The sequence below is a fragment of the Struthio camelus genome, chromosome 3 (assembly GCF_040807025.1).
Source record: "Struthio camelus isolate bStrCam1 chromosome 3, bStrCam1.hap1, whole genome shotgun sequence".
NCBI classification, from domain to species: domain Eukaryota; kingdom Metazoa; phylum Chordata; class Aves; order Struthioniformes; family Struthionidae; genus Struthio; species Struthio camelus.
Window position 1 is genome coordinate 49,330,006 of NC_090944.1, and position 24,221 is coordinate 49,354,226.

At 41.5% G+C, this 24,221-nt stretch overlaps 1 protein-coding gene across 1 annotated transcript; it reads right to left on the bottom strand.

Moving 5' to 3' along the window:
- Nucleotides 1–5: 5 nt before the first annotated feature.
- Nucleotides 6–18,196, bottom strand: AKIRIN2 (akirin 2). The gene is made up of 5 exons (XM_068937746.1): nt 17,535–18,196; nt 5,554–5,697; nt 4,835–4,984; nt 1,010–1,081; nt 6–687 (listed from the first exon to the last, which is right to left on the bottom strand). The coding sequence occupies exons 1-5, from the start codon at nt 17,740–17,742 to the stop codon at nt 677–679; spliced, it is 585 nt and encodes a 194-aa protein (XP_068793847.1). The 5' UTR covers nt 17,743–18,196; the 3' UTR covers nt 6–676.
- Between the last annotated feature and the right edge of the window lie 6,025 nt (nt 18,197–24,221).

Below are 24,221 nucleotides of genomic sequence, written 5' to 3' on the forward strand. Positions count from 1 at the left end.
ACATATTAGAAGTAAATGTTTTATTCTTCCAACTAAATTCCAGTACTACAAGGGCAGTAAAACAATGATACACTGAAAAATTGCAGCAATAAACATTTGTTAAAGACGGATAGAATAAATAAAAACTACAAAAATGAGAAATCATATAAACCCATTCTTAACCCCCAAAAAAGTCATGGATTACAGAAATGCCCTCCTTCACTATTTCACAGGCAGTACTGTGGGCTATTTGCTTAAAATTGTCCTGGGATTACATTCTAATTCAACTGTGATTACAGCCTTGTTGTAGTGCACAGTTATGAAAACCACACTAACTTCAGTCAGAAGTGTCATTCTACATTTTTATTTACACAACCAGTGAAGGGCAACTTCTAGAACACCAGCTTTAATCCTTTACTTTTTCAAACTTATTAACATAAGAAGCCAAATTGTAATGATACAGCAAATGAGGCCACTGGTATTATTACAGGTAGCAAAGGTCCACATCCAGGTGGTACTGACATCAGGGAGCACTCCAAAACCAGTTGCTGCATAAGAGTGGTTGCCACTGACAAAAGCTTGAAATAACCTGTGTTCACAGGGGGAGAAATATGGCATTGCTGCAAGTCTTTACTGGGACGGCTTGCAACAATAAAAGAGGGTGTATAGGGCAGCCCACATATGCAGAAAACGTGATTCATGAAACGTCTGAAAAACAGAAAACCACACACATATTAATGATGAAATTAATAAAAGCCAGAGCTATCCCAAATCTTTTAGGACAATGTTAAAAACTGCTTCCAAATCAAAATTCAGCATTTTACGGGAGACAGTGCTAGAAATTTTTAAACAGATGCTGCACTTTCATCTGACATCACTGTCCTTTCAACCTAAGCTCTCCAAATTACCAATTTGAAAGCATTATAACTTGGGGCCTAGCTGAAGCTGAACATTTTAAATTTAAATTTAATTTAAATTATTGAACATTCAGTAGTTTAACGTTGTTATCGGAACTGAAAGAACTACTCACAACTGGCAGGCTGTTCTCCATATCGTCGCATGATCTGATCATGCGTGAACTTCACAAACGCGTCGTATTGTTCTGCAAACGCGAAACATTAGAAGTGTGAGTCTATTAAGTTTAATTCAGGCTGAAAAAAATATTCAAACCTACTTTGTATACAATATAAATCTTATAAATTCAGCACACATCCACTAATGGTATTTTTAGGAGACGTTACACAGTTCAGAGCTGCCGTTTCTTTACATCAAGAACAATACAGCACATGTCCCCTTAATTAAAATAATTTCCCTTAGAAATTCTTTTTAACAAAAAAGAGTAACATCCCCCTAGATAACATGCCGCACGTGTACGCAAAGATCTCAATATTGCCTAACATCTATTAAGCTTCAGACATTATGCTTTGAAGTAATCAAGTGCGCTCATTTTACAGATGCATAATGGCGGCAGAACAGATAAGCAGACATGACATTAAGGACAGTGCTACTAAGGTTGCAAATACAATTCTCTCTGCTCTAATCACTACCAAATATAAGAAAAAAAACTCAGTGAAATGGCAACACAGAAGTACAGGAGAGGGATTTGCCATGGAGTGAGAAAGTCTTTTGGTGACTGCCAGAAATCAAAAGGAAAAGAAACTAAAAGAAAGAAAGGCCAAACGACCAATTTCAATCGCAGAAGCAGCCATAGTAGAAGACACATAACTGACTCTGGACCTCATGAAAACAGCTATCGTGTAATTTGAAATGAAATTTAGACATGAAAACTACTTGTTTGGCTTTGAACTAAAAACTTATTTCCCAGAAGGATTATTATTTCTATACAACACATACACACAAAAACATTTGCCATGTTTTATTCAGTTTTAATAATGCACTCATCAGCAGGGTATCACCTTTCAGAATTAGGAAATTGAACAAGGAAAGTAATATCTACCAGATGCCGCTCCTCTCCATTCCCCTTCCTCCCTCGTGGAAAAATACACGTGCAGCAATGTGGGGTGTTCTGACAAAAAGGGCAAGGTCAAAGAAGGCAATCTTCAACCAAAAATGCAGTTAGATTTGTAGTGGTTCCTAGTCCCACAGGTTTGCCCCAATAAAGTCCCCATCCTCTTGCAGGGAGGAGCTTTCACCTTTGAAGTAAACAGTGTTATCAGCAAGTAGTGCAGCAGCAGCCCAAAGTACGGACTTGAGTTCACGATCGAAGGACATTCATCCTCGACTGAACAGGCCCAGTGTCATAGCTGCCACAAGCATAATCTCTGTTTCACTGCAGTTGAGACTGATGGCTTTTCAGCAGCCATGTGAGGATCTTAGCAAAACAGCAAAATAACACAAAGAGCAGAATGAGGGATTTGTTGCCCAGAAACGATTTCCAAGAATAACAGTGACCAGAACTTTTCCTAAAAGTATATATTAAAGGCCAGAAACCAACTTGCAAGCTTTCTTCTTTAAAGATGCAAGTCAAAATGCACAGCTGCTTTGTAGTATCATCTTTGTTAAAAATGTGGCTTTGGAAATAAAAAAAAAAAAATCCATTGTTGCTTTAAAAAAAAACAAAAAACACCTCTCTCGTGGCGTTCGGTTTGGGAAAGTCAAGCAATTCAAAGGTAAGAGGAAGCTACGGTGAACTACTGAAAACTTAAGTGAACACCTGTAAAGCCGCTTACACCACTGGCATCTCATACTGTAGATGTTATAACTACCTTTAAGACAAAAGGTGACTAAATACCATGCATACAAATATTACTGTACCCTGTGACTCGAACTTTAGTAGCGAAAGCCTTTTTTCACAAGCAGATTCTAGAACAACCTTCAAGCTGAAGCTTCACATAAGCCTCTTGCTCTCCTCCCCTGGTTTTAAAATCTACAAAGGATTTTGCAAACCCAAGTTAATGCTAACTCAGAGGTTTCATATAGTTGAGGCTTAGGGGGAAACGAGGGCATTACAGTGATCCATCTTTTCCATTCAAACATCCATTCCATGTAAAAAGCAATTCTGCTCACAAAGAACAGGGGAGAGGGGAAAAAAGGAGGTATCTGGCAAACTACAAGAAAACGTAGGAACGAGGAAAGTATCAGAGATCCAAAAATTCAGTTACTTCTCTTGGAAGAAGCCATTCAGTTAAGTTTTGTTAGAGAATTTCCAGTTGTAGTTCCACTGACTTCACTACTCTGTAAGAACATGCATCATCCTACTGTACATAGTTTAGAAAAGAATATTACCATTCTGTCAGCAGAAAAACATAACTGGCCTTCTATTTAGGGAATTATTCTAAATTCTTTTGGCAGTCTCTTTCTAAATTCCCATATACTACTGAAAACCTACTATCGGCTGGATATATGGGATGCAGTTAACACAATCTTTCTAATAGCTCTTTTTGGTGATCACTGCCCTCACAACCAATAAATGCAACTTTGTTTCACTGTAAAAATAACCAAAACAACCAATATTCCACCCGTGTCCCCCCCCCCCCCGCCGGTCCCCTTTGGGACTGACACAGGGAACGCATATAAAGAACTTGCCACGAAGGCTGCTGTCGTGAAGGACTACAACTTTGTACTCAGGAAGCATCTGGGACAAATGTATAATAATCAGCTGAAGACCAGGTATGTTTATGATCACCACTAACTGGAGTGCGTTTAGGAAAACGCGACAGCGGTCTCAATTCCTAACATACGTAAAATAGAAAAAAATAACTCTACACGGTCCTGCTTCAACAGTCTGCAACAGTTTAAACAGGAAAAAAAGTAGAAATGGAACATAAGGCCCAAAGTAATGTAAATATATAGGACTAGCCATATTTGTAAATAAATGTAGATTTAAAAGGGACTTAAAACTATAGTGGCTTCACACAGCAATGGCAGACCAGCACGCACAGAACACGCAGAGGCTCAGGGACAGAGACGACATTCTCATGGACAACCCGCAAGCCTGACTACTTTCAGCATGGCCACGCTTGTAGAGGTTTTAGTCCCCTACCTGAATAGGTAGGCAAACTATAGCCTGCTGTGCTTTCAGGTGGGAAGCAAAACGGCAGTGTGTATTCAAAAGCCATTTTGCTGCCAAAGAGCGCATTCAAACGTTTGTTAGAGTCACCCTAACCATTAAGTATTAAATGAATGCGAAATCATACTGCGAAGGCACCTACCTCTGAATGTACCAGAATTTAGGTACTCTGATGTTAGAAAGACGCTTAGAAGGAGAGGACATAAATACCTTTTCCTTTGACAACTAAAAGGTCACATTTACACCACTAACATTAACATCATCCTTATGGAAAAGCAAGCTGGCATCAGCCACAAAAATACCACCTGAATTGTATGAAATACAACAATTCAACACAGAGCATCAGAAACACAGCTAAGTCAAGCAGCTACCAAACACCCCTGGCAGCAGTGTAATGGCAAGCGCTGGAAAGAGACAGAGAAATCTTAGGCACTGTCTTCTTGCCAAATTCCAGAAAAAGGAAGTCAATTCCCAAGCAGCAGGGGGGGGAAGAGTCCTTCACAAAGAGCTCTTAAGCCAGTAAAAGAGAAATCTTTCTGGCAAAAAAAATAAGGAGGAAACGGTCAATTCAAACATGATAGCGAGAGAAAGTTCTATTTGAAATAAAAACTCTGTTTCCATCAATCAGTAATACCCAAGAGTCACAGTTTCTATCCAAGGCAGCATAGAAGAGAACACCCCATCAACATACATCAGTTTTTCTGTCCTGTATTCAATTTCATTTCTTAATCATATTAGGTCAGAAAAAACACAGCATAACACTAACATCACAAAAAGGCTTACGCTTTCAAATTCATCCTAATAAATACTACTGAGCTATACTACCTGCAAGTTTTGTGGTCAAAATTTCTTCATACTCTTCACGAATTTTCTCTTCGCGTTCTTTCAGCAAACGTTCACAGATCATTCCAACTTGTCTGAGAGTAAACAGAGGCTGTTCTTTTTTCAATGGTGATGATGCTGCAGATGAAGTACCTAAGATGAAATATTCAAGCGTAAGAAATACCTACTTAAAGTAGTTCAGAACCATTTTTTTTAAGTACCATTTTCTTCCCACTTTTTACATTAATGGAATTTTCAAAAACATGTGGAGAAGCCTCTCTGCCACCTGAACGCAGTAAAATACTACTGGACGTTCAAAAGGAAGATATCTGTAATGGATGGTATGCACTGATATCAAAAGAGTAAGTGTACTTCACAAACATGATGCAGTGAAAAAAATTACTCAACCCCATGTACAAATTGAGGCTTCTATTTTTAGCAAAGACTACAGTAGAATATCTTTCTGCAAAGACAACTGCTTCACAAAAGCCTATTCTAAGATCACCGGCAGAGGAAGCAGCACGGTTTCTTGAAAAGCATTGTGAACTTTGTGCCCTACTAATTCTCACAATGAGAAACCAGAATTTTCCAGGTCAATGCTAGCATTGCCAAAAATGCAACTGAGTGGTGAGAATATGCCATGAAACACCAGATAACTAGGAAAAATTATTTACTCAGAGTCCAAGAACATATACCACAATTGCACAGAATTTTTGAGGCACCTGGCAAAGCTGGTCCAGTGAGGAGAAATGCATGTGGCTGTGCATCAGTAGAACAACAAGGATCTGTCTGCTGGAAGCTATTTTCTAAGTGTCTCCTCTTCTGCATGCGTTTGTACTCCTGTTTTATGTTGTACAGAATTTGTTCTAAAATAAAAACAATAACAATTAAGCATGAGATAATTACATTCCAGCATCTCGGTGAACTTTATTTCCATTCCAAACACCAAATACTGTAGATAGTTAACAGATACAACTTAGACTGTTAAAATACAGCCTGCAGAAACTACCAATTCTTATGCAAGAGAGAGGCCAAAATAATGAAACTAACTAAAAGAAAGGTAGCTCCTGGCTGTTTTCATCAAAAGGCTGAAAACACTAGCAAAAAGATTATATTAGCCAAGGTCAACTATCAGTGCCAGAATACAGCTAATAAGAAAAAATAGTGTAAAGTTAAAATTTGGGAACTATGAAATATATACATGGATAAAAAAAACAAGCCTTAAAGCTTCTACTGGTATTCATCTTCTTCCCTTCATACATTTCATTTGCTACCTTCTTTCCCCCTCGCACACCATACCTAACAGCTCATACACCTAAGGCTGACAGAACCCTCCAGAATAAAACATCTAAAAGAAATACCATTCCTGGCTGTTCCGTAACGGGAATATAGGCAGCACATTGGTAAGGAGAGCAAAACATAGACAGAACGTTCATAAAGCAACTACTCCTTTAAAACCGTAACCAAATTGACAGGCAAAATACAAAAGCCTTCCACAATGAGCAGCTTTTGACAGCTTCAGATCTATCCAAGTAAACACACTGGTCAGATCCACAGTCTCTTTCAAAGGAGTAAGGCAACACATAATATCGGCATGACTGTGCTAGGTAAAACACAGCAATTGCTTTAAAAAAATCCCTTATCTCTATTGTAGAAACACAAGGGGGGGGGGGGGGAAAGTAATCCTTGCAACAAAATTACCCATCCTGAGGGTTTTCCCTCTGAAATTCCTCCTAGGAACATCAGTGCCGAACTGGCTATCTTCTGGCTACATTAAACGTATTCAAAAACAAAAAAAAAAGCCATTTTCTACTCTTTACAAGACAGCTTCATAGAAAGAGACCTATAAAGACTTCCTCCTGATGAGAATTCTCATTTTTAAATGCTCAACTATGTTTTAAAAATATCCACAGGGACAGCAAAGAAGTTTCCCTTAATGATCGGCTTCTACTGAGCCTAGGCTTCCAATCCTTTGACAAAGACAGCTTTCCAAAGCTCACATACATGCAGATCAACGTGATCATGTCAAAGCGTCAAAGGACTCCACTCAGTACCTTCCTACTTCTGTTCAGCATTTTGCCAGTACAACACCGTGAAAATTTCTCAACCAAATTTCAGCGCGTGTATACAATATGTTCATGAGGTTCCATACTAGAGCATTTTCTAATACACAACCATATGAAGCAAGTAACTTCAACACTCAGCTTATTCAGGCAGTAGACAGTAGACCAAGCATATGCAATTATTTGCCAGTTTCTGGTTGAGAGGTTTAACAATTGCGGTTCTTCCACTCCCTGCGGCAGTCTGGGGGCTTTTAATCTGCAAGGGAGGAAACTGTCCTCAGCCAAGTCTGAAAGAGCAAAATCAACATCTTCAGCAAAGGAGCTTCTTGTTTGGATTTTGTCCTTTGAGAACAAGCTCTGCAATTTATACCGTTTCAGTCACATAATTACCAGTGCTTGTACAATTTTCACACCCCTAAAGGGAGATCAATAACTGTTCAAAGGAGCAGTAACTGCAGACGACATAGCAAAGAGGCGCAACGGAGAAACGTAAGCAAAGGAAAGCAGAAGAAAGAGGAAAAATAAGTACTCAGGGGTGGCTGCAGGAGTGATACTTTTTGTAGGATGGACATACATACCTCTTGTTGTAGGACACACGCCTACTACGCTCTACAGAAATATTTAAATTAGGTTAAACCACGCTGCAAAATTTAGGCTTCCAAAATTAACTAGAATCCTACATAAAATTTGTCACATGGATGTACACTACCTCAGATATTCTGAGACTGATCATACACCACTGCAACCTTTTTACTGAACTGCATTATGGTGGTAAAACCATACTTTTCCTCAGAAAAAAAGTGCTATTCTAGCTAGAGAGATACTGCACAACTGTGAATGGGAACCCACATGGCTCACAAGACAGTATCTGTCTTAAAGTATGTTTACACTATAGGAAACATGATTACAAAGGTTCAAATTATATTTATATTAACTGAGGAATGTAACACATCACATGCATCTTCTGCTACTACTTGTCTTGGGCATACTTTCCAGGTTCCTTATAAACTGCAAAAACATCAAATTTTAGGTGCAACAACTTTGACTGAAAAAACCCCTTCTTTGCAGCTCTGCTTAATATTAGCTTTATGCAAAAATATTTTTAAACTGGATCAACCTTCAAAAATCATGAAGAAAAAACACTGGTCAGCGGATATAACCTCAAGCGTAAACACACCAATCAAGCACTCCAAGGAGTAAAAGAAAGATAGCGGGGGGGAGGGGGAAGGAAATAACTAGGGAGACAAACGAAGTTCTGTGCCCCAAGAATAGACAATTTATTTAAAACTATACTGAACTAAGGGCACAGAAATCTCAGTGATATTACTGTAATTCCATCTACTTCTAGTTTGGCATTATTTTTCCACTTGCCATCTTCAAATTTTACTCTGAAAATCAAAAATCTCTGAACAAGCCACTGACTGGCACACTGGAGAAAAAAAAAGGCAAAACAAAAAACCGCAAAACTGTGATAAATTGCACTACTGTAATTTTAGGTTCCAACTGTGGGAGAGGAGGGAACTATTTAAAAATGATAGTACGCTATCCACATTGCAAACACTCAATCAGCAAAAAAAGTCTGAAATGTGAAGTCCTGTCTGAACACTTAAGCATGTACATAACCTGTTTTGGTAAACAGCTTCCCTATATCGAGCATAACTTAAGAGACTTACAGTAATACTGCTCAGGACAGAGAACTGGGCTACAGCTGAAGATCAGAGCTCTACTATGCTGCTAAGCAGGCAAGACGACTGTGACAATGACTCATTTTATACTTATGTCCACCATTGGTAAAACGCATATAACAGTCGAAAAATACTAGCTTACTTCAGCATCAAACTGTTCACTGACTTCTCACGTGAACAATCAGACTACTAATGCTTCAAATTCACCATGTGTTTGCAGCATCAAAGACTGGGTAAATAAATATATTTTTATTTACACACAGTGACACAAAACCTATTATTTTCAAAGAAATACTTCACTGTCAAATGTAATGTAAACTTTCAAATATTCAGGACTGATTTTAAATGAAAGTCTGAATGACAAACTGGAGTCATTAAGCAAGGAACAGTGAATTAACACTAACCTCGACTTCGATTTGTATTAAATTTGTTTTCAAAAACATTTCACTTATTTGATTAAGTATTAAACCAGGCAACTAAATCCTACCTCTTTATAATAAATGTGTTATTTTCAGGCACGCATAATACAGCTAGAGTATATCCAAATTCACGTAAGTAATATTAGCAACATACATTCATTCCTTTTCTTAATTTTCATTTATGCCTAAAATACTGAATAAAGTATTCTGGATTTGTCAGGCTGCATTTGCACAAAACGAATTGAATTACATGTAAAGTATGTTTTTTTTTTTTTAAATTGTATCTATCCTAAATATTCTGGAAGGTTTTAAAAAAAAAAAAAAAAAGGCTGTTTCAATGCTCCAAGTTATGTCCTGCCCTTAACGTGTTGCATAATAAATCCACAAAAAATATGCTTAATGAATCAGCAGATTCTGATCAGAACATCTTTTGCAGATGTTTGAAGATCTTGGGGTGTAGAGTTTTCAAAGCAGCCATGGAATCTTAAGACAGTGAGAACCAAACAACTTTTGAAGAGCATCTATATGGCACACATCTCATTGTAAAGCCTCTGTCCTAGTTAATTAACACTTAGAATTAGTAGATCTGAATCTCCACCCTAGTTTTCATTCCAGAAAATCTTCCTCAGTTGTTTCTTAACTCCCTTCTCTTCCAGTGAGCTTCAAGTATTCTCTCTCTATTGACATTGACAACTGAGTTAAAACGTATGTGTGACTAGTGTCAAATACTTTGTGTTCCTCAATGCAGAGAGAGGCCCCAGCTGTCTTTTTCAACAATGACAAGCATTTTAATTAACAAATTGCTTTATATTTAAAAAGCTAGAATTTGAAATTGTACCAACCGCACTAGAGTTGCACTAACCAAAGAAAACCTAAATATGCGTGAGCATCTTAACACCATAAAACTGAGGTGGAAACCGGAGTCATACAGGTTAGAATTCATCCAATATTTCAAAAGGCTATGATTTTACATAGAAATTCATATCCACCTACAGCACCTTATAGGCGCCAAAGTTTAAAATCAGATACTGTATTTTAGGTAACAATTTCATGAGATTATGAAAGGAATGTATTTAATATGACCAACAGCATTGTGGCCCATCCTCAGTTTCATTTTAATTTCACTTTACCTGCTGTGTTCAGTGTTTCCTACTGGCTGGAGGTACCTCTGAGGGCATGGAGCTAGCTAACAGGAAACATCAGGCACAGGGACTAAAATGGAAATTAGGCTTGCCGAACCTAGGCAAGTACCAAGAAAAAATCCACACTGCTCATGCACTGAAATGAATTAGTACTTCATAAATGACATTTCAAAATCAAGATGACTATGAACCTAGGCCACAGTTATGCAAGACTATACTCTATGCCCCTTCTCCTCCCTCAGTTAAAAGGTCAGGTTCAAGACTAGGACAAAGAATGATATATGGAAAGCGTCACTATGACCACGACTGTTAAAGGCATGGGGGATTAAATTAAGTATATCTGAATATAAGGAAGCAGAAAGTTATTCTTTTTCATCTAGAGCTATGCATGTAAAGGCAGAGCATATAGTTAAGCATATTTGTTCATAAAATACTGCATTAAGATGAAGAACAGCATTCAACAGCATACAAGTCTTCTTTCAGAACCTAAGGTATGATTCAGGAAACCAAAATTACATGTTTAAACTCCCTTCATAGCTAGTGAAGAGAGGCTGAAACCTGAAGTGGGCAATTCAGAATCTTAGTTTGACACCTGAAATATGATTTGTCACACCAATGGATTACAAAGCCAAATACTAATTTCCAGGGGGTGATGTCTATTTCTTCCTTCCTTTAATTCACGAGGAAGAGACAAGAAGCTACTCTTTTTAAAGTTCTATCATCTAATTACTTCATCCCGACCTACAATTATCTAGAAACTAGGTACAACTGAAACAGCATTTCAATTTGAAAAGGTAACAGGGCAAACAATTATTTTCTTCATTTTAATAATTGCTTATCAACTATGAAGGTGTTCACTGTTTCCCCTGAAGGATTTTTTTTCCCTGGTTTGATTTTTAAGCTAGCCATCTCACATCTCAGTCCTTGGCTTCTCTCATTTAGCTGAAGGAGATTTTGGCAAACAAGTGGGATGGTGACTCAATAGGCTGAAATCAGAGGAGCAGTTTTCCCAGCCTGAAATGGAACCTAAAGCTCAGGTTTCAGTTTGTGATGTCACCATTCAACATATACATTCAAAGCTTAACCATGCCTGAGATTTCTTCCAAGTAAATCAATCAAATGTTATTCTGATGTCAGCAGCATACATCATAAAGATGTACACAAGGGATTTCAGCTCCTTTTAAGGTAAAACTGTTTCAGAGTGTTAGTTCAGCTGTAGAGCGTTTTCATTTGCCAATCTCCCTTATTCCAACATTTAGTTGAGGCTACCACATTCCTGATTTTGTTTTCCCCACCAGATTATTGACACACAACATCCATTTTATGACACTAACTTCATCTAAGGAGAGCACTGCAGCAAAGCAGTGGGTAACCCCATTCTTCACTCATTCTATCTACTTAGCCAGGCAATCCGCAGACAGACAGAAATTAAAATGATCCAGATACCTCTTTCACTTTCTTGCTTTAGTCATGGACATCAGTCACTACAATTTATTTTCTTAATTAGGCATGGTCTGTTAGGCTTCTGTAATAAACTCGTGAAAATTATGTTTGTCCCAGAGGATTATACTCTAAGACAGAAAACACTGATAACGAGCACATGCTGACACTTCACAGCCAGTGTCTACAGCTACAGAACCAACAGAAGAAACTCTGGATGGACCCTGGCACAGAAGTGGCCACCTCTGGAGATCCAATTACTCAAGGTCTCGGACTGATGAAGGTTCTGTTTCTTCCATAACAAGTCTGATACATGCATTAGCTTACACATGCATTAGCTTATTTTGCAAATGCGTTATTTCAGGAAATCCCAGTTCTCCTGATCAAGGGGTTGAGGAATGAAAAATAAATCAAGCAATGCAAAATGTATTAGACGTAGCAATTAGGTCTTTTTCTGCACACACAAAAAATGTCACATTGGATTTATCAGACTTGCAACTGAAACAAAGAACTGCTTTAACATTTTATGACACCCAAAACCAAGAGTATTCAACATTTATAGTCACCACAAGCACCTATATAGAAAATTCTCCAATAAATTAAATTAGCAAGTCCAGATGCAACCATTATGTGCTTTTTCTTTTTTCTAAAGGGGTGGGAATATTTTGTTTTTAAACCCCTAATGATCGCTGTGGTACTGGAGCCCGAGAAACTTGGCATCTTGCCAAGGCAATTTAGCGATAGATATACATGCCAATAAATGTTAACAAAACAGAAATTAAGCAGAAAAAGATGTAACAAAACCAACACATCACATTCCAAAGCCAGGAGACTTGTTCCGTTTAGAACTCAAATCTGCACTTGGCTACTGTAAGACTGAAAGTTTCAGACAGAAGTAGTCAACTTTCCTCAAAAGGGGAACTCAAAGGTCAAAGGAGGACAGTCAAAGGCAAAGATTAACATTTCTTCCTATTGAAATAGGCCCAAGTTATTTTCTTGCACAACTTTAAAAATTGATGTTAATTAGGTCCTATGTTTTTTCAGATTGTTCTGTGAAAGAGCAAAGCATACAATGAAGACAAATTCCATTAGCTTCTATTCGTAAATATTCAGTTACCTCTTCTGACAGATGAGACTCTTAAAACCAAATATTTGTCACCTTTAAGTATAAACATTTGCCGGCAAACTGAAATTATTTCATAATTCATCAATTTTTACTTATCCTGATAGCAACTTTCTTTTTCGAAGACTGGAGGCAAAAACATGGAAGGTAATAATTCAGTGCTGAATTAACAAGGAACAGCAGTCCTGAAAGCTAGCCTTATCCACAAGATGCATGCAGTAGCAGCACACTGCTCTGCAGAGCAATCAACACACCTCCATTCGGAGATAAGTTTGTAGGAAATAGTCTTACTTTTCACACCTATCCAGTCAGTGCCCTCACTTGTTGAGGCTGCCATTAAAGTAGCAAATACCAATTACGTATACCCACTGCAAAACAGTGCATAAACCCAAGCTTCCAGACGCCATCAAATGTTTGACATTACCTCTGCTTGGATTTCAATCGATAACCTGAGGTGAAGGACTCTTCTCAATAGCCCCACCCACTGCAGCTTTTGGTTTGCAACATCAGTTAGTTACTGGGGAAACATTCAGGCAGATGACTGCTTCAGATGGAGGAAAAAAACTGCATGGTCAGATGCAAGAATTTGCTTGTGGATTTTAAAGCGATTTCACTAACTCTTTTTAAATACAATACTCCTATTGATTCTACAAAGAACTAGCTGCAACGCTGATGTGGAATCAGTAGTATAGAAGAAAGCTACCGATCTCAATCCGTCTTCTCAGCTACCGTGCATGATGAATTAGGAGATTTAAATTCCTAAGGTCGATATTTTTTTTCCCTCCTTCCTCATTTCTTTGGACAGTACTTCCCAGTATAGCTTCAGGATCAGAAATATCCAGACAGTGGTCTTTCTCACACCTAATTTATTTTTTTCTTCATAAATTTTTCCCCTAAGTGTAATCTTCCATTAAGGTTAAACTGCAAATAACCTGTTCTAAGACACCCATTGGGAAAAAAAAAAAAAATTACTCCACTTCTTCCCCTTTTCATCATTGAAAACCTATTTAACAGCTTAAAAATAAGACAGCATTCTGAAGACTGTAAAGACACAATGCATTATCCAACAGGCACAGGCCCAAGTCCAGTCCTCCTCATAAAGCCCACTCACTCATCCATACTTGTGTGATACGGCAATGCATACCCTAACAGAAGTTAGGGTTTCTCCGCAACCCTGCAGAGAAAAATTTTCAATCTGGTAAACATTTGTGACTACCTTCCTGCTGCAACCCAGCCACTCAAAGCATCATCAGTTCCAGGGCACCTATCCAACACAAAGTTATTCTGATCATACAGAACAGTCTCCTTTACAGCTAGAATTTGATGAAGGTAAAACTCATCTGTACTATTCAAAAAGCAGGAAATTTCTTAGGAAGAGCTATTCTTTCAATATCAAAGCCATCTTGCATCAGGCAGCCATGTTCGATATTGCTCATAGTGAAGGGAGTTTCGAAAAGATAATCCTAGATGAAAACAATGGTATCCAAAAATTACCAAACATACTCAAAAAAACTCAAGTAACAAAGCCCTCAGAAAGTATAGACCATGAAGCCACAATTACAGTTTGTCTGCCAAATTCACTGAGAAACTGGAAGTGACCTAACAGCTGTTCAAATAAGACCAAAATATTAAAATACTCTTGTGAAATATAAATTTCACCTTGAATAAATGTTCTAACAGACACAGTTTATTAGCTTATGAGCATTCTGTACAGACAACTATTTTCTCATCTGACTTCCACACTGTATCCTTAGTTCTCAGCCCCCCACTTCTGTATTCTGCTTCCAGATAACTCATTTTTGAAATGATTAACCAGATGTTAAGAAGGTGAGGTGCTAACATATTCTCCACTGGTTAAAGTTGAATGGTACCAGGACACAGAGTATCAGGTGGAAGAAAAATGTTTTAGTCTGAGGTTAAAGTATCAACATCAGGTTTCACATTCAAAAATCTGGTTGCATATGAACATCAATTTTCATTAAAAGTAATTAAGGCAGACGCTCTTTCTTCAAGTGTTGGAAATCTCTGCATTACAGTAATATATTGAGAAAACTGTAAGCAAAATCAACTGAACTCTGGCTATTGTTGCTAAATTTCTCAATATAAAAGCTGAACAAGACAGTAACTCATTTGGGATCACTTTTAACATGAGACTGGAACCCTTTTCAGGCATAGCGGAAGACTCCTCAGACTACATGAGAAACAGCCATTTAAATTCCTCCAACAGCCAATGGAAAGCACACACTTCTGAGACGCACTTTGTCTCATCCCAAGTCGGAGCCCTAGAGTAAACCATCCATTTCTTCACAATCGAGAAAATAAGATTATTAGCTCAGATGTACATTTACAAGGTTAGATGAGATGAATTCCACACAATCCTTCAAGTGGCCTCTTCAAAATGATAGGCTCTCATTTTAACCACACTGAATCATATATACAGTTACGTAATATAATAATATCAATAAAGTTAATCAAAAGAGAAAAATTAAGCAAGCTCCTTCAACAGTCACATTTGCACTAGCACTATATAAAGCTTTTGCATTAAAAACCCGAGCAGCGGCTTTCACGCAAAAGCTGTGTAAATGGGCAAACCTGCATCCACGCAAAGCTTTTCTCAGGAGTATTCAGTACTGTAAGAGACATCTTGATTCACTATCCTTTACCTTTCATTATATTATATAATGTCTTTTAGAAAATAAATCCTTGTTAGTACATAATCACATTTTCAGATGAATTACAACCTGTACCCCTAAGAGTACCGGTTATCTCTTTCTCAAGAGATAATGAGGCCTGTATCTGTTTAACTTCAGCAACCATTTCAGATTTTAAGGGCTTTGTATTGATTAACATTAAAGACGGGAGTACAGGTAATACCCACAGCAGCATTTGAAGTAATATCTCTGCTGAAAATTGTGTTTGCTTCCTTTCAGCAACACGTACTTACTGGCCAGAACACATTTTTATTAGATATTCATAACCTAAGTCCTCCAATTCCCAATGAAACAATCCAAAAGAAATCCCTGTAGTGCAGCAACACCTCAGCTTCTATCAAGAATTACATTACGGTTTTAAACGTGCATCTTAAGGTACATAGAATGCTTCACTGTATTAGGGAGTGTCATCCCTCACAAATCTCATCCCTGACCGCTGACTCATTCAACATCTTTTCCCAGAGGTTTAAAAAAATGTCAAGGCACTGATGTCAAGTGTAAGAAAACAGTTTTTCATATGCCCTCTGTATCTTTCTGTGGCCCCCTACAGCAATTTTGGGGGTACTTGATTAAAAACTCAAAATGTGTGCTATTGAATACTATTCAGAACTAAATACCAAAAAAAGGACACTGTCCCACACGGACTTAGCAATTTAAACCTACCGCTTCGTAAATATGTGCAATTCTCCAGGATCAACTTTTGCATAAAAATGAGTAATGAATGCAACAGGAAAAGGAGTTCAGTTATAACAATTACAGAGGGCTCTTTCCTGCCCACAAAGGACCCAGACCTTTACCTCATCACTACAACCGCTCATGACTGCAAGCATAAACGTTCTCAAGTGCATTGCTGGAAGCTAAGGACCAGACTAACCATAGGAAGGGGCAACCGATTTTGTGTGCCCTGCCAAGTTTCATTCCTTTTTTTCCTGTCCGTACTCACTTGCAAAACAAATTTGGTTGATTTTTAATTGACACAATCACACCAGCCGACCTGGTGCTTTTAGGGCCACCAGTTGAATCATGGAGCAGAACATAAAAAGGTTTCTTTCTCACCCAACGTCTCCGAGAGGAAGACACTAATCGGTTCCATTTTATCTGCCCTAAAGGCAATTCTCGCGCTTGCACACAATCGCTTTCATCACTTGGTTTTCACATGAAACTTTAGGAACACCACAGAATGGGCCATTCGGGACCGTGACACATATTAAGGGGCTGGAAACGGAATTAGCTCTTTGTTTTATCTGCTTTTGCCCTTTTTCCCACTGGCGTTTTTGCGGGTGATTGATGACAGGCCGCGCTCTCCGCCCTCCCGCCCCCCTCCCTCGATGTCTGAGCAACGGGAGGAGGTGCCGCCGCCTCGGCTCGGGCAACGCTCAAGCCGCCGGTAATGGCTGCAGCGCATCGATCGGGGCCCCGAGGAGAGCAGAGGGGCCGGGGCCCGGGCCCCCTCGGCGCGGCCCAGCCCCATCCCCGCCCCCGCGCACGCCGCGGCCACCACCGCCCCCAGCATTTCCGCAGTTTGACTCGCCCCTGCGGCTCTCCCTGCCACATCCAGCCACCCATGGGGGGGGGGGAGGAGGGGGCAACCCACACTCCTCCAAAATCTCCTCCGTGCCCGTTCCCCGACCGAAACTCGACCTCCCCCTTCTTCCTCGGCATCGGATCAAGCCTCCCTCACCAATACCCCCCACCCCGCCCGCCCCCTTCCCTCGCTTCGGTCCCTTTCTCCGGTCTCCCCCCGCGCCGACCCCCTTCCTATGGCCACCAGCCCGCATCGGCTCAACCCGCCCCCCCTTCCTCCTCCTCCCTCCTCCCCCTCTCCTGCTGCAAACGGCCATTTCTATTGTGTCTCCGCCGCGGCGGTGCCAAGCCGAGCAAGGATCGCCCCGGCCCCCGCCGCTGCCAGCCACGCAGCCCCAGAGAAAACGGCTGGAGGGGGGACGCGGGTGACACCCCAGCCTCCCCGCTTGCTCCTTCTCCTCCCCCCCGCTTCCCCCCGCCGCCGCCGCCTCCAGCCGCCTGCCGGCCCCCTCCCTGCCCAGCTCCCCCCGCCGCCGCCGCCCCGCGCCCTCCCCGGGGGTGGGGGGTCCCGGGCCCGGCGGGGCCGCCTCCCTCACCTGTGGTGAGCCGGGACGACACCTCTCCGAAGGGCGAGGGCTCCATGCGCAGGTATTTCTGCGGGGAGGCGGCGGCGAAGGAGGAGGAGGAGGAGGAGGCGGCCGAGGCCGGGGCTGACAATGGCGCACATCGCCTCCGCTTCGGGGACGCCGGGCTCAGCAGCGGGTCGAAATCCAGAGTCCTTTTCAAAGTGGCGCCGCAAGCCATGGCGCGGGGCGGAGGAAGGGGGCTCGGAGCGAGGGGCAGGGGAGACGGCGGCGGCAGCCGGCCCTGCCCAGAGGCTCCTTGGCCGCTGTCTGGGGCGGACTAGGGGGGAGGGAAGGGAGGGCGGCAGGGAAAGGAGGGGGCGGCTGCGTCAGGGCCTCCGCCGCCTCCCCGTCGGCCTCTCTCTGGGGAGCGGCCCCGGCCCCCGGCGGCTCCGGCTCGGCCGGCCGGATCCCCTCTCTCGCCGCCCGTCCTGCCCTAGCCGGGCCAATTCCGCCTGCGGCCGGTGGCGGGACGGGAGCTGGGCCGGCGGGCGCGGAGCTGGGCCCGGCTACCCGGCCCGGGGCCGCCGATGACGAGCGATGGCGACAGGGCCCCGAGCGGCGGCGGCGGCAGCGCTTCCCTCTGTGACTCCCACACCAGCAATATGGCGTCAATAACAACGCCGCGGATTCAAAAACCAGCCCCCTCCACTGCGCCTGCGCGCCTGGGGCGGCGGCGGCCGCGGAGGCTCAAGGGACTTGTGGTTTGCCTACCCCCGCCCCGCGGCTCGGCGGCCGGGCGCCCGCCGGGGGCGGGGGGACTACAAATCCCGCCGTGCCTCGCGCCGCCCGCCCTGGCTTCCGGGTTCTGATTTAAATCCCCCCTCGGAGGCTGCGGAGTGGGGTGCGGGTTAAAGGACGAGGGGATGAGGTGGGCGGGATGGCGGCGCCCAGCCCCGGGGAGGGGGAAGGGAGGTTAACGGGCACCCTCGGCGCCCCAGCCAGCGGCGTACCTTCCCCCCCCGCCGCGGGAGCCGGAGAAGCTCCGGGGAGGTCCCGGAGTCCGTGAGACACAAAGGGAATGAGAGCCGGGCCGCCGGCGCTAGGCCGTTGGGCCTGCCCGCGGCCGCCAGGCAGGCTCCGGCCCGGCCCCTCTCTTATTTATTTTATTTATTTTTTTCGCAAGTGCCGAGGCGGTCCAGCAGTGGTTCTGTCTCTGCAGGGTGCTTGCCTGCCTTCGGAATAAGGGCGAAGGGCAGTTAGTGGCCTCCGCGGTGAGGACGGAGCAGGGAGCGTGCAGGAGGCAGCTCAGAGGTGCAGAGCAGGTGGAGGTTGTGGCTAAGGGCACGCCAGCCAAAAAAAAAAAAGAAAAAGAAAAGCGTGTTGTGCTGGGAGTTGTACCTCGGTGACACCAACCGATTTTTCTGCTGCTTACATAAATGGCTTTCTGGCTTAAGGAAGGTAGTGAGGGAGGCGGTTCAAAGAGCTATGGGTTTGTGTGGAAAGGGCAGAGAATGGTTCGACTTCCTAATGGAAACAAACCGTGTTGCATTTTAGCGCTCTGGAAAAGCTAACAGGAGTTGGTAGGCCTAAAAACCTTCGACTTTTCTGTATCAACTCTGAGTTTAACTATTAGCATAAAGGCAGGCTTGCCTTTGGAAAATGAAGCAGAGTATGCCCTCAGAAAAATCTTTCAGCTTTTTATTGTTATTATTATTTTGGTTTAGGAAAAATAAGCCAGCCTTTTTCTAGGGGCATTTGATTAAGCCTTTTCATTTTTTAATATCATTTGGAAGTAAGTTTTTGCTTTACAGGTAATATGTTCTTTAATTAGCATATATTGCTAACTAAACCTTAATAGCACCCAGTCAGTCTGAAAACAAATCTTAGCCCGTGTTAGCAAAGTGGTTGTGCATCTCTTGGCATAGCTGAGGTTGTAAGAGGTGGGGTGACCTGGCTGAGCCTTTCTGCCCAACAGAAATAGAAGTAGTAATTAATAATTTGCTTTCTCTGTGACAGATAGCTCATGACAACGTTGGAACAACTAGGATAAATTTTCCTTAGGTTTACTTGATTTGGCATGGCCTAAAACTAATTACAGAAAATAGCGAAAAGATTCTTTTGGCTGTTATTTTTTTTTCCTCTGTGGAGGAAGTACTTAAAATATTTCCTTACTAAGGAGGAATTTGACAAGCCCTTCTAAAACTAAGACAAGTTCTGGTTCTCCATAACAAGGCTAAGGAAATGTACTGACATTGTTAGAGTGTTATAATTGTCCTACTATTGTTATATGGGTATAACTCCTTCTGTGGACGCTCTTATTTGGAATAATGATGGCTGTTTTTCCATTCATTTAATTTGCAATTTCCATTAAATTTCCCTAAGCAACAAGCAAATTTCCCTCATGTTCACGCAACATTCTGGTATTCTGACCAAGCACTTCACCCACGAAGACTGAGGCAAAGTTGCTCTTACAGGTTTTGAATTAAGGAAATCTTGCCTGTCTTTTGACACAGGTATGATGCGCTTCTGTAGTGTAGAATGCTCTGTGCCTGTACAGGACTAAAACAGCCAGTTCTGTCTTCATCTCTGTGTTGTGATGTGCCCATGTTTGCATGCAATTTTTGGGGGGGAAAAAAAAAAAAACACCACCAAATTTTAGAATAGTCATCACTCTCCCATTGAACTTCAGTTTTGTGCTGTTTAATATGCATTTTCTGCCTTCAGAAACAGAGAAGATTCAGATATATTAGCTCAAGTGACACCAGATCCTAAAGAGCATTCAGGTGCAATTTAAGTCAATTAAGACAGTCTGAGGAAGCAGGCAAAACTTCATCAAGATAAGCTACTAGAAAGCAAGCTTTTGCTGAGGCAGGCAGGACTATAATTGTAAGCAATTGATTAGAAACATGATTGTCCTAATCAAGAGTTACTCAGTCTTTAGGGGAGTAACTAAAGCTGACCTTTAATTTGTTGAGCTAAACTGAAATGAGTCTGATTTAAGTCAAAATAAGAATTCACACAGCCCTTTGCAGCAAATTACACCCAGCTAAACCAATGCAGCTTTGCATGTAGACAAGCCCTAAGGCAGCAAAATGTCCAACAGCAGTGACACTGTTTGATGGTTGTCAGGGAACATGTGTTTTTACTTTCATTGTGGCAGGAAACACCATAGGGTCAAAGCTGCAAACCACTGTTTATATTGTTCTTTCTTCTACTTACTTGTTATGTAACCAGCTTGCAGTGTCCTATTTTGTGCTACATAGGGTGTCTTTAGAAATCTGTGTGTTATGAGAGTATTTTTAAATGAACAGCATCAGCTAATTTCATTAATTGTAGGAGCAGGGCATAGTTTATTTACCGCTAGTTTTGTACTGTTTTTTACTGGATATGCACTTCAAGCATGACACCTGTTGAAAAGACATGTCCAGATGTGGGACAACGTTATGACCTTTGTACAGTTTTGACTGGGGTGAGAAAATAACTGTTTTAGTATATTGCTTTGGGACCACGATGAAAATGCTCGTTGCCTGAATGCTGGTCTTAATCTTTTCTTCTGTCCTCATCTCCTTCCTTCTGCCATCGCTCCGTTCCTCCATTGTTCTGAGTTTTTTGCTGTCTTCCTCTCATTCTCTTTATGTCCTATGTTGACTCTGCTTCCTCTTCCTTTTCCTTGAGACATCCTATCCATTCTGTGCAGAGTCCACATCCCAGTCCTTTTTTCTTTTAAGCTGTCTGACCGTATTCCTCCCACGTATGGAACAACGTGACACTTCACGCGGTGGGTCATTTCTCCTTAACCGGTTCTGCTCACAAGCACATGACCTCAGGTTAGCTAAGCTGGAGCTTTGTTCCATCTTACCCTAATTCAGGAAAAGTCACATTAGCAGTGTCTGCCATTCCAGTTGAGTTTGGTCATACATCTCAAAGGTTTCTTAGTGGTGTATTAGGGGTACTTTGTGCCTGTAGGCTTTATAGGCACAACGCAGTAGAGAAAATCTGTCGGATTTCAGTGAAATGTTTGTGTGGTGCCAAGTGAAAAATGATTAGTTAAGCTGAGAAAATGGGGATTAGTGCAGGAGTTGCGAGGTGGGGAAAACAGCCAAAATAAAAAATTCAGTCGCTTTCTCAGTCTGCTTTGCTGTGCAGTAACAGAGTGCTGGCAAAAGAGAAAGGATGCACAGAGGGAGGGATGAAAGCCAGAGGTCAGGGAAGGTCAGCTCTTCTTCTTTTGGTGCTGATTTATGCTGGTAAAGCGTTCCTGAAGTTAAACTCTGAACCTGCAACATGGCGTGACCTTCAATAGGGCAAATGGGATCCTTTGCAAGGAACGAAGGTATTAAGGTGTTTCTAGCACAAATACAGAAGTATTGGTGCAGTATTTCATCTGAAATAATGTATGTAATTCCAGTCATACAAATTCAGGAAAGAATAATTCAAAGTAGAATTTGTATAGAAAAAGGTGACTGGGCTAATTAGGAAAACAGGAATGGAAGACTTAGTTACTGCAAGAAATTAAAGGAATGTTTGGCCTAACCAAATAGCAGTTGAAGTTTATGATTTGTCATAAGAAATAAAGCACAAGAAGCAGATAAATTCCAGAGAATTTTAAGAACTATTTTAGTTTTAAGGACCATGCTGGTACAAGAACTGGTAATCGCTAGACCCAAACTGGAAATCACAGAAAGATTTATAACTACCAGCCGTAGGGGATTCCAGAGCAGTCTTTCAGTAGCAGCAGTATGGGTAGAAATAAAAAGAATCGAAATCAAATCTGGCTGGTCTTTAAATTAAGCTTACTATTATAAGTAAAGGGATTTATATAATATGTTGCCTCCAATGGCACGGCACTGTCAGGAGGGACCCAGAAAGTCCTTGTAGTCATTTTGCAATAGAATGTGGCAACTGTGAAGTCACAGTGAAGCTAAACTTTTTACTTGCAAGAAGGTGAAGCGCAGCAATAACCCATTTCAGTGAGTTCACCTGTATTCAGGACAATACATTGAGGCTATAAAGGGAAAATTGCTAAACTCACTGGTGTATAAGCATGAATTGTGTTAACAGACCTGGATATAGAATAATTAGGAAGCAGAGAGTAAAATTTTACAGCTCTACCTACTGCAGATATTACCTCTACAATTTCAGGAAGGTGTTGGTATTAGCAAAGTACAGAATGGCGCACTTCAACCATCTTTTGTCAGTCATGACCTTGAATAGGTTCACCAGAGTAATGAGGTGTACGGAGGGCAGTATCATGGAGAATTGGGAATGTTACTGCAACCTAAAGCAGAGTTCCTTATTCCCCAATGCCCTGCGCACCCATGCCGTTCCCTACCAAACGTGCCCTGTTGAACATTTCAGTACACAAATAAAAACTTCTGTCATGCCTGTCTTTGTTATCTTTTATCCTTGTTTGCTTACTTTCAGAGTATAAGGAGTCTGCATTTTCAAACTGCACATTGGAGGTGCCCTGCATGAATTTTTTGAAAAGCACTGAATGAAACTAAACTCTGCTTTCCTCTTGATCCTCAAAAGCTGCCACTGTTTTAGCAGAAAGAAAGAGTACTCTTATCTGCAGAGATTCTTTCAAAAAAAAAATTCATTATTTTTTTATAGGACAATTTATTGTTCATGAGTGATTATACTAATAAAGGAACAGTATGCTATTACTAACCTCAGGGTAGAATCAAGTCACCTAAGAATACATTGAACTGGAATGATGGAAAAAATTACAGGCCAAATATTAATCCTGTGAGTAATATTAAACATGTGAATTAAGAGCCACTGAAGCCAAACATCCTCTCAGTTGTGTGACTGCCGCTCAACTGTTGTGGTGGACGGGAGCCCAGGTTCTCACTGAACTCACCCAACTGTGTAAGGCTCAGGTGTAGTGAAGGTCAGGTATTTCTTCCATGCCAGGATGTTAATGAGCAAACTAACATAAAACACAGTGATGACCAAGATGTATTAACTATTCCCTACTAATTATATGGGCTGGGGAGAGGGGCAATAGCTCTTAGAGCCTCAACCAGGTTCTTAAGTCATCTCCTGCTGCAGAAATCTTTATTGTCATCCAGGGTGTATAATGGAGACAAAATGCAACTAGAGATCTTAGATGGTTTTTGCAGTAATGGCAGTTGAGGAAAAAAACAACATTTCTTTGTAAAGTAGCTTCATTGTGGGGAACGTTAACAGTTGTATGTAGAGCCTCTCTGGGAATACTCTCAGTTTTCAGAACTATATTTTAAGTACGCTTGAACTTGCTAGGCAGACGTTTCTTCAAACTTAGAGGAGGGTTTAGATACTTCTATTTTGTTCACTCACAAGACCTACCCCTGAAGTTTGGTGTGCACATTGAAGAAATCAGTACATACTTTTGGTTGCAAAACTATTGCTTCTGTGGAAATTTTGCGTGTAAGCTCAGTGGAAACCAGCTGAAAATGTCATTGTTATTAGACTCACTTTTCTCAAAGACTCACAAAGAACAAGAAAGAACTGACGACTTAAAACTCGTTATTTTCCCAGATCCTTTACTAAGGGTTGAACTTCTCTTCCCGTATTTTACCTGCCTTTTCCATCCTTCTCTTTTTTTTCCAGATAGTTTCCAACATTTTGTTTTCAGAAACCTCTCTGCCTCTGTGGCTGACCTCTGGGGTCCTTTCTGTTTCCTGGCTGATATGTGCACTGTGCCATCAACATACAACTATGTCTTAACCTGCC

Excerpts from the sequence above, each read along its gene's own strand:
- AKIRIN2 (XM_068937746.1), bottom strand. The coding sequence starts at position 17,742 with ATGGCTTGCGGCGCCACTTTGAAAAGGACTCTGGATTTCGACCCGCTG. Across the intron at positions 5,698-17,534 it reads GTCGTCCCGGCTCACCACAG|AACAAATTCTGTACAACATA; the intron begins GTGAGGGAGGCG and ends TTTTTATTTTAG. Across the intron at positions 4,985-5,553 it reads CACTGGACCAGCTTTGCCAG|GTACTTCATCTGCAGCATCA; the intron begins GTGCCTCAAAAA and ends ATTTCATCTTAG.